Raw genomic sequence first — 19,001 nt, 5'->3', positions numbered from 1 at the left:
GGCGATAAGATGGTGAATGCTTTAACAACAAGCGTCAAACTTTTGTGGCAGTCCAGTAGAACAGTCCAGACCAGAGTACTAATCGCTGCTTCACAGCTGTTCCTTAATTTTCTTTCCTGAGGTCTTTAGATGCACATACCATCCCTTTTACTAGGAAGTTTCTATTCATTGCAAGCATTCATACATATGAGGGAGCAAGTCATAAGAGTGAATCAAAACTGACTGTTTCACTACCTTATCAACTGTAATGCTTCATTATAATGACAAGATGAATGTCTGGCATTGCACAAGTAATTAAAACAAGTTTTTGCATGGAAAATTTATTTTTAATTGGCTAAGTTTTTTTGAGTTACTTAAGCTAGTCTAAATTTTTAACATAATAAAAGCCATATTCATCCCTCTGAAGCTAGTGTTAGGAAAAAAGATTGCATCATGATCTCTCTTGTAATCATGATCTTTAAGCGTGCTAGCTGAAGGGAAGCGTGAGTATTTTAACCAATCGACATTAAAGATTGGCGGGTCTAATAAAATAATTATTCCATAGTTAAGCCTATCCAGCAAGTATTGTAATTGGTTAGTACGCCTGCCTGTAGAGCTGGAGGTTCTGAGTTCAATTCCAGTACGAGGTAGATTCTTCGTTCCTATAACTTTTTTGCTATAGCTGGACACACTACAGACAAACAAATACTGAGATTTATATATACAGTAGGGGCTTCTACAACGTAAATAATCTGTTCCAGGAACGTTTAAGCTATAGAGATTTCATGCTATAAGAACAGTAATATACATGTAAACTGTCTAATCCGTGCCAAGATCTTTTAAACTAATCCCTTTGATCATACAAAAAAACCTGCTTAACTTTTTAATTTGTTGGCTGTGCCGTAACTGTAATATCATTACTTTGCATCGAAAAATTGTCTCCTTTTTCTGATTGATTTCACTGGTCTTATACGTAGATAATGGTTTTATAGGTAGTTTTACAACTAGTTGACGGGAACACATTGACGCACATATTTGACGTCCATTTACAAAGATTTGTTCATGTTTTCTAGACAGTAAAGTCTATTTTGGAAAATAAAACTAATAGCAAATATTTTATACGTTTACAATAACGCAAAACAAAAATATATTTTACTATAAAAAGAGCGGCGTCTACCTGTTCATCATTATCTGTATCCAGGGGCAAAGGTTAGAATAAAAGATAACTTCCGGAGATATTCCCAACTCGTGACATTCAGATTGGTAGACTTACGTTGTAAGACCTGCACCAATCGATCGCCTTTAAGTATTTTTTAACAATTGCGCAGTTACCTATTCTCGGTTTTGTCGACACATCTGACGATCTATTATGATGAACTAGAATGTCATGAAAGTTATAATATACGTAATAACTATAACGCTATACGCAGTGTCATTTTTCTCACAAGTGCTATGAGATATGTTACCATTCAAATCAAATTTGAAAAGTTGCCCCGACTTGACACTTTATGTTATATGAAATTTTTTACATAGTACCAAGCAAACTCTTTACATAATCTTGTTTAAGCTATCTGCAATTTACGTTATAAGAGTTATACGTTAAAGGAGTGTCTACTGTATATAGACAGATTTATATTGTTTATATGTTATATAGTTAGCAAATTTTTAGAGCGCATCACATCTTCAGCTTGCTTTTATCTAAGCAACTGTGATGCCTTTTCAAAATGGCAGAATTACATTATGTTTTATTTTATTCTCACAGAAAATGAAACAAATGGATACTATAGAGACGTACAGTTATATTCAGGTATGCTATATTTTTTGAAACTTAGCAACTGAGATTTTTGAAACTGAGTAAGTCATATATATATAAGCCAGTGAAAGTATCCGAGCTTATCAAGACCTATGAGGATGGTAAAAGCGGTGACTTCAGTGTCTGGGTGGACAAGCTAGAGTTAGTGGCCAAGCTTCAAAAAATGGATGATCTTACAACATTCTTACCACTATTCTTGTCAGGAGCAGCATTTGCCGTGTATAAACATTTAGAAGATCATATCAAAGAAGACTACCCAAAACTAAAGGCAAGCACTTTGTTTACAGCTTTTTGTGTAGACAGGTTCAGTGCTTATATTCAGCTGCAAAACCGAGCTTTAAGAGATGGTGAAGCTGTAGATGTATATCTGGCAGATCTCAAACGTTTAGCAACTTTGATGGGAAAATGTGCATTCATGGCAGGATTACCTACAGAAGTAGCTACACAACTAAAATCTATTGCTTCCGTAGAAGATATGGCTCCTCGAAATTACTGAACAGGGCCTGCATGATGATAACTGCAGAAAATGGTGAAACTACCTCATGTGCTGCTGAGAAAAGGAGGCAGCATTGGCAGCGCAGTGAGGTCAGGTGCTACCGGTGTAATAAACTTGGGCACATCCAGAAAAACTGTTTTCAGATGCAGGGAAATGCCAGTGGGGAAGTGTATGCACCGGCTCTTCCCCCAATGTAAAAAACTCGGGGCTACCATTTGTTTATGCATGGATAAAAGGCACAAAGATAAAAGCATTGGTGGATAGCGGATGTGAGCAATCAATTATACAACAACAGTGGGCACAGCAGTTAGGATTGCTGCCGAAAGGTCCTCAGCGACAAATAATGATGTTAAATGGACATATCACTACATGCAAAGGTGAGGCAACTCTTGACATAGAACTGGATCGCTCTTGTAAAATTACAGTTCAGTGTATGATTGCTCGGGAGCTCGTAAGTGGTTGCCAGATGATACTGGAATGGATGGCATTGCAAAGCTAGGTGGGGTGTAATAATAAATAGAGGTGTACTTTTTGGACTAGACAGTTAAGAACAGTTGGCGTGATGCTACATAACAAAACTATTCCTGTCAGTCATAATGATGACCAGCAGCCGCTGATAGTTATAGATGATAGAGACGTTAAAGCACAATATGATGGTCACAAGTGGACAGTTGCTTGAAAATGGTTAAATGTTGACTTGCAATAAAATTCACATTACAGTTATGTGGTATCAAAAGATTCACCATGTCTTACTCTGTTGTGTTGTAGGTGCCAAATGTGTGGAAAAGTGATTACAAGCTCTTAAAAGCTCAAAAACGAAAAGCCGCCGTAGATTGGAATCTTTTTATTTTTCTGATGTAGCCATGAAATTTATTTATTGTCTTGTCACGGACATTCTCACGTAAATTGAAAGGCCAATAAAAAACTTATCGTAGCACTAGTTTATGACAAACACTTCGGCTTTTACCGAAGACCCCGTATCAAATATAGATGCTCGCTACTTTACAGTTTTGTTTCGGCCTGGTTTAATCGGCAAGTCGTAATCTGATCATGTGACTCAATACTTCGCAAATAATTTTTGCAGCACTTTTCGATTATCACAAGTGACCAACAGGCTCGTTATGATTGTCAGACAATGATAAGTACTCCTTCAAGCTAAGGCTAAAAAATTAAATGAATTTTTACGATAAGTTATAAGATATCACTGCTAAAGGTGACAGCATTTACAATGACGATAAAATAGACGCGTAAGAACAATAGACATGGTTTTATTGAATGCATGAAGTATATTTGTAAAAATATTTTGACGAATAAGGTTGCATGAAGGTGTAAACAGAAATCATTTTTCACAATTACGTCACATTTGAGCGGTTTTCGAAAGAGAATCCAAACTACGGCGGTCTCGTGTGGCTGCGATTAACTGTTCGTTATTTCGCTTTTAAGAGCTTGTAATCACATTCCCACATATTTGGCACCTACAACACAACAGAGTAAGACATGGTGAATCTTTTGATATCAAATAACTGTAATTTGAATTTTGTTGCAAGTCAACCTTTAAGCGCCTACATTGTCCAATACATGTGGAGAATACGCTATAAATGATATCATCAGAGAAGAATATGAAAAACAGGTTATGTAATGGATAGACAATAGATGGCTGCAGCCACACGAAGAAGCTCTTCATGGACCTGTAACTGGCATGATTTCATTGTTGTCAGCTGCACAACCTGGTAACAAAGAGACAAAAGTATGACCTATAATGGATTATAGCGGAGAACTGAATGGGTATGTCAGCAGTCATCCTGGTTTGGACACCGCAGTATGCCAAGATAAACTCCGCAAGTGTTGTAAGTTAGGCAGTGATGCTTGCATGTTAGACTTAAAGAAAGCATATTTACAACTGCATGTTGATGGTAGTTTGCAAAGATTTCAAGCTGTTAAGTTCAATGGAACATTGTACATGTATGTCATGACTAGACTAGGTTTCGATCTCAATGTAGCACCTAAGATTATGTCGAAAATATTGTCAACAGTGTTTTCACTTGATCCCGGGGGTGCTGCTGGTACTGATCACTATATTGATGATACTTTGGTAAATAAGTCAGTAGTGCCAGCCAAAGTTGTGTGCAGCCATTTGTTAAAGTTTGGTGTAGTCACAAAAGAGCCTGTCAATTTACGTGAAGCGCAAGTTCTAGGGCTTCGCGTGGCAATCAGTAAAAAAGGAATATGTACATGGCAACGCGACTCAGCTATGCCAACAGTAGAAAGCATTCGTACAAAAAGAGATTTGTTTTCTGTGTGCGGTAAACTGATTGATCACTACCCAGTAGCTGGCTGGTTACGAGTTGCATGCAGCTACATGCAGCGGTGTGCTGCTGATGGCAAGTGGGATGATGCAATAGCAAAAGAAGTGCTGCAGATGATAGATGAACCACTAAATAGGGTAACAAGACATGACCCAGTGCAGGGCAAATGGTCTGTGAATAGAGATGAGTGTTGCCAGGTCTGGTGTGATGCCAGCTCTATAGCTATTGGTGTGTGCATAGAAATGGAAGGTAGCATTGTAGAAGATGCATCATGGCTAAGGAAAATTGATGACAGTACTGTAGGCATATAAATGTGGCTGAACTTGAAGCAGTACTTAAAGGATTAAATCTTGCAATAAAGTGGGGAGTAAAACAAGCTACACTTGTTACAGACTCATTATCAGTGTATAAATGGGTCAATTCCATTATCACAGAAAGCTATCACCCCAAAGTCAGTGGATTTTCAGAAATGATAGTCAAAAGGCGGCTTGAGATTATTGCGCAATTAGTAGAAGAATATGGCATCACTCAGCAAATGTCCTTGGTCAAGTCAGCGGATAACTGTGCTGATGTTTTAACTAGGGTGAACTAAAGATGGCTGAAACCACTAGTATCATGTGCAGGTGTAGCAGGCTCTAGCAGCGGAGGAAGTTTCAAGTATTGATGAAGAAATATATAACATGCATCAAGTTCACCATTTAGGAGTTGACAAGATGAGTTACTTAGCTAATCAGAGGTTTGGTGATAGGGCCTCAAAAGATATGAATGAAAGGGTTGTGAAAGAATGTCAAATCTGTAAACAAATTGATCCTTCACCTGTGAGATGGGAGAGAGGAAATTTGGAAGTCGAAAAGGTGTGGCATAGACTTGCTGTTGACATCACACATGTGGGCCGAATACCTTATTTGACCATCTTAGATTGCGGCCCTAGCAGATTTGTAATATGGTTAAAACTGAGAGATGAGACAGCCAACTCTGTAACAGCACATTTGGTATGCATATTTGAGGAGCGGGGTTCTCCACAAGAGTTGCTTTCTGACAACGGTCCATGGTTCAAAAGCGCGCAGTTGTCTAGCATCCTAAAGACATGGAACGTAAATCATTTGTTAAGTTGTGCTTACAGGCCATCTGGTAATGGCATTGTCGAATGTAACCATAGGACCATTAAAAGAATGGCTGCGCGTTCAGGCAACTATGTTAACAGAATGGTATTTTGGTTCAACAATACCCCAAACAGGCAAGGTGTTGTACCTTCGCAAATGGTATACTCCTATGTAGTAAGAAATCCTGACGTTGTTGCAGAGCCACAAAAATTTTCTCGTGGAGTGGTAAGAAACCCGTACAAAGTTGGTGACACAGTGTATGTTAGGCCAGTGCATGCTAAATGTACTACAATATGGGCAAAAGGAACAGTAACTGCGTTGGTATCTGATGTAGTCTTAGAGGTTGATGGCACAAACAGGCACGTTGCAGAAATATGCTTAGCTGATTGTAATAGCAGCGAGGGTACTGGCAGTGATAGGGTGTCAAGTGAAAATGCTGTGGAAGTTGAATTTGATAATCTCAACATCTGTAAAAATGACAATAGTTCTGCAGACTCAGATACTGAGCGTGACAGTGATCATGACAATGAAAATACTGCAGTGGGCAATACCAGGCCAATTAGAGACAGGCGACCTCCAGAAAGATAGGGAGAATTTGATGAACACTAGAGTCATGTTTGTGTGTTGCCGATCTATATTTTCAGTTCAGATATACATGTATGTTATGCTAGTATGTAATCTATTAATATTTTCTGATTACGCTGGTTGTGATTTATAAGCCAAGTGGGGATGTAGTTTGCATTGTATTATGTAACACCCCCTTTGTCATGTAGCTAGAACTAATCCTTTACTGACATTTCTACTGTAGTTTTGTGCCGAAATAGCTTGTGGTTTATTAGAGCAATCACAAATTTACACCTTGACACTATGGGTGTATTTTCACCAATGCTGGCTTAAAGGATAAATTCTAGCTACGTGAAAAAGGGGGTGTTACATAATACATTACATAATACAATACAAACTATAACCTTTTACTGTTTTATTTCAGAAGACAAAGCAGAAGTTTTCAAGGATGTAGATCTACATTCAAAAACGCCGAACTCAGAAATAACACCCGTAAAAACAGTTACTAAAACAACTATGAAACAAACCGATAAAATCAAAACAATACAAGAATTGAATTACTATGCTCGAAAACCGGGTGAGCGGAAAATCAGATCTGCAAAACATGTATGTAGGTATGAATTCGGTGTACGTAACTCTTCTGAAGCTGATATCACTGTTTTTTGCGAAAGAGCGGTTTTTACTCTGAAAAGGCCACCACATAAAAAGACTGGAGACTTGTGGGCGTTCTACTCAAAAGAACCTCAAGCTCGAATTTTAGACAAAACTATTCAGTCAAACTGGGATGGCTTGTTTAATTATAGTATTACATATGATAGAAAAACAGAAGAAAGCTATCACGTGTTTCGGCCAAGGCTGATGAAGATAACTGAACCTAAAACCAAATTTTATAGACCGTATCCAAAGATGCGAGAGTTTCGTGGACTGTTGCTCAATTCCCATTGCACTTCCCCCGATGATTTTCGGCTTATATTAAGTGCAAGGGAGCAATATATCTTAGAGCTCGCTAAATATATGCCTGTTGATCTTTATACCGCAGCCTTCAAAAATCAGTGTCGAGAAGCGCTCAAAGACATGAATGGGAATATCTACGTAGGCACTCAACCAAATATGAAAAACTACATGTTTTACATGGCTTTTGAAAACAATCTTTGCAAAGATTACATTTCTGAAAAGTTTTGGAAAATTTTAATTGCTGATAGTTTAACTATTCCAATAGCCTTAGGTGGTCTTTCAATAGAGGAATACAGTTCGATCGCTCCTCCAAATAGCTTTATACACGTCAGAAACTTTACATCACCTGCAGCACTTGCCAAGCACCTGAAGCTCGTGTCAGAAAATGAAAATGCTTTTAACTACTACCATGAATGGAGGAACAACTACAAACTTGATACTAATGCTCAACGAAGCTTCCATGGTTACAGATCACTTGGCTATTATGGAGGTGAGCATGTAAAATTGTGTCAACAGTAAGGGGTAGTGGGTCTTAAAGTTTGGTCAGAAATACTACAATACCAAATACTATAACTATAAAAAACCAAAGACACAGTGTTTAGTATGAGAGCTTCAGATACAAGACTAGGAGTGCTTTGTTAGCCGGTTTTGTACTGCAAACTGGAAACTTACAAAATTTCAGGCGTGTTCGTGTAATAAAACACAAACAGATTTATCCAGTATAAATGCATGATGATGAGATTGTTTAATATGATTGGTTAAGTTTCATATAGGTCAGTTAATGAAAACGCATGAGAATAGAACAACTAAAACTGAGATGTTCAAATAACCTTATTATTGATATAATTTTAAAGTATCTGAACATTTAAGGATCCGCTGTTAGCTAAACCGCCAACTTTATATTTTTATAATTCATACTTCATAGTAAGTTCTGTGACAACCCGTCAATCATCATCCAAAATGAATGACAGCTTCGAATGTACAATAGTAAAAGATACTGAAATATAGTAAAATATAGCAAAGGATGTGAGAAATCTTAAGTAATAGCCAAGAAATGAAGTCAAAAGTTGGAAGAGAAGACATTTTTAAACTTTAAAATTTAGCTCTCTTTCCATAGCCATATTCTTAATAGATAGAACAGAAATTCATAAAGTGGTTCAGTAAACCTGTTTTATGTTAACATTCTGCAGAGTAATGGAAGAAACACAACTCTTCTAGCAGTATGAACTAATATATTAATAGCAATCCTCTGTGACAATTATCTTCAATTTTATTGGCTGTAAAATTGCTTTTAATAAGAATAGAGCTCTATATATGTAGAAAGAATAATTAAACTTTATTTTTATTCATTCATTCATTAGTATACGGATACCTAGAGTTGTACCTTTGTACTGATTTTAGAAAATGCTCTTTTTAGATTATATGGAATATATCTGTGACTTGGCCTATGAGAAACCACATAAAGTTTGGGAGACATTTAGCAAAGACTACACTCCAAATGACTGCATCGATATATCAAAGCCTGAGGACCACTGCGTTTACTACAACTTGACCTGTACAATAGAATAAGTCTTTTGTAAAGTGCTAGATGACAAGTCCCTTGGTTCTGACTTTTCATACAACACCAGCAAGAAGATGTGCATTTCTTATCAGGCGTCAGAAAATGCTTCTTAGCTAAATGTACTCCAGTCAAGTGTTTTAGCATCCTAAATATTTGTGATCATCAGTACACTGGTTATTTCAAAGTTGCGCTGACTGGTGTCGCTTTTTGACAGCCACTCGATAGACTAATGTAAAGCTAAAACAGAACACAATGAAGATGGAAGTGTGTCATCATAATTTAATAAAACGGAATCAAGTTTTTATATTATCAGATTGCACCATGAAAAATATAATTTCTCCATTATTCTAAATGGTACTAAATGGTGCCAGTAGTCTTTAACTTGTACAAAATATGATTGGGTTTTTTCTATTAAATTAGAAATGTTGTATTTGATTACAATACTACTTTTATCCGGTAAAAAGGAAAAACACCCATAAGATACTTTAGCGATGTGGAAACATTGCTAGGATTTTTGACTTTCGAGAGGTTATAACTTTACTGATATGTATGATTGTAATAAACTTTATTGATTTTGAACCTTGACTTTCAACCTCAACACTTCCGGGAAATCTAAAAGCAAATGCAATTGAGTAATACAGAAGTTCAGAACTAGTTGAATGACTAACAACATTACCAAGTTTGCACAGTACAACTATAGGCAAATGGAAGAACAAGAACCTACAGATTAGAAATATAATAATGTTGTATATATTCTCACGTAATGAGAGTATATTAGATATACCAATATGCTCTCATTGTGCGTTTAGCTATACTAATATGCTCTCATTGTGTGTTTAGCTATACTAATATGCTCTCATTGTGCGTTTAGCTATGCTAATATGCTCTCATTGTGTGTTTAGCTATACTAATATGCACTCATTGTGTGTTTAGCTATACTAATATGCTATCATCGTGTGTTTAGCTAAACTAATATGCTCTCATTGTGTGTTTAGCTATACCATTATGCTCTCGTTGTGTGTTTAGCTATACCAATATGCTATCACCGCCTGTTTCGCTATACCAATATGCTTTCATTGTGTGTTTAGCTACACTAATATGCTCTCATCGTGTGTTTAGCTAAACTAATATGTTCTCATTGTGTGTTTAGCTATACCGTTATGCTCTCATTGTGTGTTTAACTATACCAATATGCTATCACCGCGTGTTTCGCTATACCAATATGCTTTCATTGTGTGTTTAGCTACACTAATATGTTCTCATTGTGTGTTTAGCTAAACTAATATGTTCTCATTGTGTATTTAGCTATACCATTATTGGCTTTGTGGTTCCAACAAAAAATATTCATGAGCTGCTGCCCGTCCTACTTAAGCTTGCGTATTTCTACTCCCAAATAGACTCCGTTACCAACTATTTCGTTGTCAACAAATAGGCTGTTTTATCAATCCCATTAACAACAAAATTACAATTTTGCAAAAATACATGATTTCAATTTGGTAAAACTGAATAATTTCAATAATAATTAAATTAAAGAATAATAACCTGACAGTATAACGCAAGGAAAATCTGTTATACTATTGTAATGGTGACAGAACAAAAAACTTCCATGGCTAATGCAGTATCACTGGGTACACCACTTAAAAAGGCCTCCAAAAAAACAACATACTTTAACTGAACTAACTATTAACTAGGTTTTAACAGATCTCAACAAATCTTATACCAAAAGGAGACAACAGCCTTTAGGTGACACACTAACAAACAAACTGCCGACACATGGCGTGTAATTGCTTTTCTTAGCTATTATATAACTACCTGCAAAAATATCAGCCACTAAAAGGTATTCCAATCAATTCCCTGCCAAAAGATATTCATGATGGAGAGGCTTACTTCTTAATTTGATGCTGTAGCAACTAAATGTATAGGATATTTAAATACACGAATAATATAAATAATCACAAAAAATGAAGTAAAAGCTGAAAAAACTGATTCAATTTATGCTTAGCATTAATGGTTAAAATAGCAATTTTATATATAGAAGTTATATTGGTGGTGGTAATCTGCACGGGATTAATGTAGGAAGGATTATTTTATATTCAGATATGTTTGTTATTAACATTTTCTTGCATTATTTAGTTTCTTTTCTTCTGACAAATTATGCATCCCCTCACGCTGTTTGTGTTACTTTCAAACTAGTGAAATCTGTACAAGCGTAAATGTGCATGTTACACTATGTTGACTTCTACCATTTATGTGGTGCAAACAGGTTTTAAATTTCATCTGGGCATTTGATGGATAACTAGCTGTTGCGAATCGTATAGCATTTGTTAATTCGAATGTCTTTATGTTGAAAACCTGTACACTCTCAAGTGATCCTCACAAACTAGCTAATGAACATTGTTTGACGATAGACTGCTTATATTAGCCGAAGTCATAAATAATCTCACAGCTTGTGATGAAAAGCTTAGCTTGTTAATTTAAGGAGAGATAATACTATTGCTTGTAGCAAACCTGAAACAGTTGTATACATAATGATCTGACAACGTATTTTGTGCTTTTGGCATCTGCAAAGACTATGTATTATTATGGTCATTTCTTAGACTTAACCATGGAAGGAGTTATCTTTTCCCTTGTTTCTCAATTGCATCGCATCATCATTTCTAATACAGCGCACGTTTGTACAGTGATCTGGAGGCAGGTTGAGTGACACTTGCATAGTTTATAGTTTGGTAGACCTTCAGTGTTGTTACAGCATGATTGGCTGATGGGCCATACTTGTTGGTCAGTCAGAGCCGTATAGCGCACAGAGCGGCGCAACCCAGAGCCGTATAGATTCACATGTGAAACTATACGGCTCTGGGGCAACCTATAGGGGAGGGTCAAATTTAAAAAAGATAACTATTAATGAATTTCTAGCCCGCAGTTCCTTACTCGGTGTGGTTGCGGAATACACAGAAATAAATTTTGGCGCCTACAATATAACTGCATGTTGACAAGGTCGTTTCTCCGGGAACTACAAAACTGCTAATGCTAGTTGTACTGTGTAGTTGTAGTAGGTTGTTGTTGTAAATGTTTTTTAGTATACTCTTGAATAGGGCTTGTACATTGATACTATTATTATTACAAACTATTATGTATGTACTGCATTACAAAACAGTTATTTTATATAACTACAGCAGGTTTTAGCTTGCCTACAAAACAGTTATACTTTTCCTTCTAATTACAATACATGTTAGAACCTGACTTTTTAGCAAGTATCAGCCTAGCTACAAAACAGTTATTTTATTTCAACTTCATGGACTTGAACAGCAAGTATTAGCCTGGCTACATAAAAGTTTTATGACTTCATACAAACTAAAGCTTTGAATTATGACAAGGTATTATCATTGTATGTTGTATGTAAAAGTTATATATTATTCAGATTTACATAACACCTCCCAACGAAACATAATATGCACCAAATAGAAAACCATTTAAAAAGTTAAATACACCAAGTTGCAAAATTGTATAAAAAGGTACACACTGAGTACAGCTGAGTACACACTGCCTTGATGCATATTCCACTAAAGCAAACAAACTGACTAGAAATACAGGATGGCTAAACTATATAAATGTATGCAACATAAAGGTTTATAAAACAGTAGTTACTACTGGATCAGGACATCAAATAGTTATTAACGTGACAGGTAATACACTATAGTAGTCCGGTCTGGACAAACAATAAAATTGTGTTTTAAAACATATTGAAGGTATGTCAGTTATCCGCATACATGTGTACATTGGAAAGCATAACAGGAAAATATATGTTTAGCTATGCGTAATAGATTTTTCTGTATATGATGTATAAATGCGTTTAGCAGACGTATGTACATATATTAAAAATCATGTGTTGTGCATACATATGTATACATTCATTACAGATGTCAGACGAAGACATACATATTTTCAACATTGTAACATGTAGTGTGTAATCTCATGGTTTAGATCTATTAAGGTGGTTACACAAATATGTAATAGATGTCTAAATAATCTGTTATGTGTAGGTTTATATTGCAGGCTATAATACAGAATATGAGTTAGGGTAGAAGTGACATAGAGTGACCATATATCTAGGTACTACTAGGAGCAATAAAAAGTTTGGCTGCTAATATGTTGGAAATATTGATACCAAACAATATGAAACTTCTATTAACTATCTGACATATAGCATTCAATAGAACAACAGCGCATACTTTTGTTTTCATTCAACTTCTTCTTAGTAGACTAGTTCTTATCAAGTCCATGGCGACACAGTAGCCACATCTTTCCAACAAGCAACACAGGGACCCCATTTAAGTTTTGCACATTCTTCAAATCTGCAGCACATGTTATATAATTTTACTTTAGATAAAATGCTAAAAAAATTATTTTAGAAATAGAACTCGCAAGCATATAAATGAACAACACGATGCAGAATAAAACTATTTTTTAGCTTTTTATGCTTTTTATTTTTGTTATAGAAACTCATAATCAGAAACATCCAATGTCTAAATATTTAGGCTTTTTAGTCCATTTTTGTATGTTTCTTACAACATTTTATTGCAAAAATTTTCTAAAATCAATGCTCACGCGTGTTAATGTAAACCAAGGAAATAAGTTGGAATCGCCAAATTGTGGTAGAAGTCCAGTAGTTCATTCTTGCAGTCATTGACTGCCCATGAAGTTACAGATCCAAACCCCAGACAGCTACAAACATTGTCCCCAAAACTTTTAGGCTTCAGCCCCTTTGTATAGCTGTCTGTGATCCAAACCAATCCTTTCTTTTTCCAGCTACCCAATCCCATGAGCACAGCCAGCTAGGTGTATAGTTGGCTAAATCAGGATTAGCCTCTAGGCCTACAGAAAATTTATAATAATTATAATCCTATAAATCAATAATTCCCCTAGCTGGGGAACCAGGAGCACATGCACTTCCAATCTCATCTCATCCAATACTAAAAAGTTGACCAAACAAATAACTCATTTTGCGTTGTATCTAAAGTAATTGTACTGTATGCAAAACACCAGTAACCATTATTTAATGCCAGTAATCATTCTTTATTTTCAAGAAGAAGAGTTTTGACTGCAAGCATGCAGCACAATGTTGCTTGTTTTAGAAATGCAAAAACGAAACAAATATTGCCCGCTAGAACAGGGCACCTAACACTGATGTCAAAGGTTATTTTTAAAAAGTTATACAAAACTATTTTCTTACGTCCATGGTACTACTGATTACTTATAATCGCCAACACAGCTACACACTTTTCAAACCGAGTTAGGAACTGCGGGCTAGAAACTCACGAATAGTTATTTTTTTAAATCTTACCATACGGGAGCTCGTAATTTTCAAACAGACCATGCCCACTGTTTGTAAATAAGCTATAATGGAAAGACCACAACATTAGTAAAAAACAACTTCCATTTGCAGTTGCTCCAACATTGATTTTGGTATTATACACCATTTGAAAGAAGACAAAATCCCCTACAAGATGGTAGTAATAATTTTTATAATTTAAGATAAGATAACCCTTTTAAAGCTGAAATCAAAACATAGGTCTTACCTAAATTTGCATACATATAACTCAAATTCTGATAGATTTTGCATTTTCATTGAGATTTTGGTTTGGATTCTTAAAGGAGTCATGTTTTGCTGTCTGTGGAAAACCTTAGGTGATGCTGCTTCACAGATATAACAACATAGTGGTTAGTGGTATTATTCATTTGAATACTGTATGTGGATGCCTTTCCTTACCCTGTTAATCTCTTTTAGTCGGTTTTCTATTTTGGTCACCGGACTCTGTGCACTATGTGGCTCTGTTAGCCAGTGATTTGTGATTTCAGGGCTGGTTGTTGACCTATGAACTCTGATTTAGCAGCCGAGTGCGCAGTTAGCTTGCACAGTCAAAGTAACACGTATTTAATTACCAAAATAATTCTTGTTACACAAAGTCTCAAAGTTATTTACCAAAAGGCAAAATATTCTAGTTATGAACTTTTATATTATACTTCTAATCTGTAGGTTCTTGTTCTTCCATTTACCTACAGTTGTACTGTGCAAACATGGTAATGTTGCTATTCATTCAACTAGTTTTGAACTTCTGTATTACTTATTTGCATTTGCTTTTAGACTTCCCGGAAGTGTTGAGACTGAAAGTCAAGATTCAAAATCAATAAAGTCTTTACAATCATACATATCAGTCAAGTTATAACCTCTCGAGAGTCCAAAATCCTAGCAATGTTTCCACATCGCTAAAGTGTGTGGGTGTTTATGGGCGCTTATGGGTGTTTTTACTTTTTACTTGGTAAAAGTAGTATTGTAACCAAATACAACATTTTAAATTAAAAAAAACCCAATCATGATTTGTACAAGTTAAAGACTACTGGCATCATTTAGTACTATTTAGAATAGGGGAGAAATTATATTTTTCATGGTGCAGTCCGATAACATAAAAACTTGACTCCGTTTTACTAAATTATGATCACACTTCCATCTTCATAGTGTTCTGTTTTAGCTTTACATTAATCTAATATGCGGCTGTCAAAAAGCGACACCAGTCAGGGCAGCTTTGAAATAACCAGTGTCCTGGTGAGGAGAACTATTTAGGATGCTAAAACACTTGACTGGAGGTTTAGCTGAGAAGCATTTTCTCATTTTCTGACGCTTGATAAGAAATGCACATCTTGATAATATATAACTTTTACACACAACATACAATGATAATACCTTCTCATAACTCTAAGCTTTAGTTTGTATGAGGTCATAAAACTTTTATGTAGCCAAGCAAATACTTGCTGTTCAAGTCCATGAAGTTCAAATAAGATAACTGTTTTGTAGCTAGGCTGATAATTGCTGAAAAGTCAGGTTCTAACATGTATTGTAATTAGAAGAAAAAGTATAACTGTATAACTGTTTTGTAGGCAAGCTAAAACCTGCTGTAGTCATGTAAAATAACCCTTTTGTAATGTAGTACATGCATAATAGTTTGTAATAATAATAGTATCAATGTACAAGCCCTATTCAAGAGTATACTAAAAACATTTACAACAACAGCCTACTACAACTACACAGTACAACTAGCATTAGCAGTTTTGTAGTTCCCGGAGAAACGACCTTGTCAACATGCAGTTATATTGTAGGCGTCAAAATTTATTTCGGTATACATTCCGCAACCGAGTAAGGAACTGCAGGCTAGAAACTTGCAAATAGGTAGTTATCTTTTTTAAATCTGACCCTCCCTTATAGGTTGCCCCAGAGCCGTATAGTTTCACATGTGAAACTATAGGCCTATGCCTCTGGGTTGCGCTACTCTGTGCACTAGACGGCTCTGACTGACCAACAAGTATGGCCCACCAGCCAATCATGCTGTAACAACACTGAAGGCCTATCAAACTATAAACTATGCAAGTGTCACTCAACCTGCCTCCAGATCACTGTACAAACATGCGCTGTATTAGAAATGATGATGCAATGCAATTGAGAAACAAGGGAAAAGATAACTCCTTCCATGGTTAAGTCTAAGAAATGACCATAATAATACATAGTCTTTGCAGATGCCAAAAGCACAAAATACGTTGTCAGATCATTATGTATACAACTGTTTCAGGTTTGCTACAAGCAATAGTATTATCTCTCCTTAAATTAACAAGCTAAGCTTTTCATCACAAGCTGTGAGATTATTTATGACTTCGGCTAATATAAGCAGTCTATCGTCAAACAATGTTCATTAGCTAGTTTGTGAGGATCACTTGAGAGTGTACAGGTTTTCTAGTATTTGGAGGACATCTGCCAGGTTATTATTCTTTAATTTAATTATTATTGAAATTATTCAGTTTTACCAAACTGAAATCATGTATTTCGACAAAATTGAATTTTGTTGTTAATGGGATTGATAAAACAACTTAGTATTTGACAACGAAATAGTTGGTAACAGAGTCTATTTGGGAGTAGAAATACGCAAGCTTAAGTAGGACGGGCAGGAGCTCATGAAGACTTTTGTTGGAACCACAAAGCCAATATTGGTATAGCTAAATACACAATGATAGCATATTAGTATAGCTAAACACACAATGAGAGCATATTAGTATAGCTAAACACACAATGAGAGCATATTAGTATAGCTAAACACACAATGAGAGCATATTAGTATAGCTAAACACACAATGAGAGCATACTAGTATAGCTAAACACACAATGAGAGCATATTAGTATAGCTAAACACACAATGAGAGCATATTAGTATAGCTCAACACACAATGATAGCATATTAGTAAAGCTCAACACACAATGAGAGCATATTAGTATAGCTAAACACACATTGAGAGCATATTAGTATAGCTAAACACACAATGAGAGCATATTAGTATAGCTAAACACACAATGAGAGCATATTAGTATAGCTAAACACACAATGAGAGCATATTAGTATAGCTAAACACTCATTGAGAGCATATTAGTATAGCTAAACACACAATGAGAGCATATTAATATAGCTCAACACACGATGAGAGCATATTAGTATAGCTAAACACACAATGAGAGCATATTAGTATAGCTCAACACACGATGAGAGCTTATTAGTATAGCTAAACACACGATGAAATCATATTAGTATAGTTGAACACACAATAAGAGCATATTAGTATAGCTAAACACACAATGAGAGCATATTAGTAAAGCTAAACACACAATGATAGCATATTAGTATAGCTAAATACACAATAAGAGCATATTAGTATAGCTAAACAAACAATAAGGACATATTAGTATAGCTAAACACACAATGAGAGCATATTAGTATAACTAAACACACAATGAAAGCATATTAGTATAGCTACACACACAATTAGAACATATTAGTATAGCTAAACACACAATGAGAACATATTAGTATAGCTAAACACACAATGAGAACATATTAGTATAGCTAAACACACAATGAGAGCATATTAGTATAGCTCAACACACGATGAGAGCATATTAGTATAGCTAAACACACGATGAAATCATATTAGTATAGTTGAACACACAATAAGAGCATATTAGTATAGCTAAACACACAATGATAGCATATTAGTAAAGCTAAACACACAATGATAGCATATTAGTATAGCTAAATACACAATGAGAGCATATTAGTATAGCTAAACAAACAATAAGAGCATATTAGTATAGCTAAACACACAATGAGAGCATATTAGTATAACTAAACACACAATGAAAGCATATTAGTATAGCTAAACACACAATGAGAGCATATTAGTATAGCTAAATACACAATAAGAGCATATTAGTATAGCTAAACAAACAATAAGAGCATATTAGTATAGCTAAACACACAATGAGAGCATATTAGTATATCTAAACACACAATGAAAGCATATTAGTATAGCTACACACACAATTAGAACATATTAGTATAGCTAAACACACAATGAGAGCATATTAGTATAGCTAAACACACGATGAGAGCTTATTGGTATAGCTAAACACACGATGGAAGTTGGGTTTGGGAAAGCTGGGTTGAGTAGGTTTCTTTTTGTGTACAACATCCACAACACTCCAATTAATTGAACAAATTCTTGTGTACATGTATTTTTAAAAGTCGATTATAATATATGTAAACTTTGTAAGATATGCTGACTCGAACAATGCTACTAAATGTGTAGTCATATATTTTAGCCAGTGAACTTTGTATAAATAAAACAGGTGGGGGGAAGGTAGAATATGGCGCAAATGTGTGATGACAGAGTCGCAGTATGCCCGATGTGAGATTACATGTCACGTTGTGTTGGCTACGTTATTTCAAAAATTGAGATACGAATTAAAATTTAAAATGCATTATGCTAGGTAGAGGTATCTACACAATGATTTATAGTTTCATTATAAGCGTCTCTATCAGAGGTAGATATCTATTAATATTACGTCCGGGCAATTCTTTATTTGTAGACCATGAGAAAGGCTTACCTTTAAAAACCTGGCTAAAAAATTTGGAACTTCCCCAATCATACATGTATCTATTGATGCATCTTATTTGGAGCACTATGCAGACATGTGAAGTGGTGTGCTTAACACGATGTGAGAGGGAAGACAGAGTGTACACAGAGTAAAACAATGTTAGTATCAACTATAATAATGTTTGTAAAATATGGTATATTATTTTAGTACATGTACACATTTTAAAAATGTTAAGTTTGAAACCATTATTAGTAT

The 19,001-nt window shown here is 35.3% G+C and overlaps 1 protein-coding gene across 2 annotated transcripts; it reads left to right on the top strand.

Annotated features, from left to right (window-relative positions):
- Positions 1 to 1,746: 1,746 nt before the first annotated feature.
- On the top strand, positions 1,747 to 9,301 carry LOC137404708 (alpha-(1,3)-fucosyltransferase 11-like). 2 transcript variants are annotated; one of them, XM_068090943.1, is made up of 3 exons: positions 1,747 to 1,786; positions 6,686 to 7,705; positions 8,633 to 9,301. In XM_068090943.1, exons 2-3 carry the CDS (start codon positions 6,778 to 6,780, stop codon positions 8,782 to 8,784), a joined length of 1,080 nt encoding a protein of 359 aa, XP_067947044.1. In that variant the 5' UTR covers positions 1,747 to 1,786; positions 6,686 to 6,777; the 3' UTR covers positions 8,785 to 9,301. The 2 variants fall into 2 exon arrangements, with proteins under 2 accessions (XP_067947044.1, XP_067947043.1); XM_068090942.1 differs by lacking the exon at positions 1,747 to 1,786 and adding an exon at positions 4,040 to 4,135.
- The last annotated feature ends 9,700 nt before the right edge of the window (positions 9,302 to 19,001 follow it).

Source organism: Watersipora subatra, chromosome 9 (assembly GCF_963576615.1).
Source record: "Watersipora subatra chromosome 9, tzWatSuba1.1, whole genome shotgun sequence".
In the NCBI taxonomy this organism is placed as follows: domain Eukaryota; kingdom Metazoa; phylum Bryozoa; class Gymnolaemata; order Cheilostomatida; family Watersiporidae; genus Watersipora; species Watersipora subatra.
Note: the sequence above shows the minus strand (reverse complement) of the source record. Positions and strands in the feature narration are given on the sequence as shown.

What these genes read in the sequence shown, in the direction of transcription:
- LOC137404708 (XM_068090943.1), top strand. Translation starts at nt 6,778, where the DNA reads ATGAAACAAACCGATAAAATCAAAACAATACAAGAATTGAATTACTAT. An exon ending in ATCACTTGGCTATTATGGAG is followed by an intron (nt 7,706 to 8,632) that starts GTGAGCATGTAA and finishes TGCTCTTTTTAG; the next exon opens with ATTATATGGAATATATCTGT.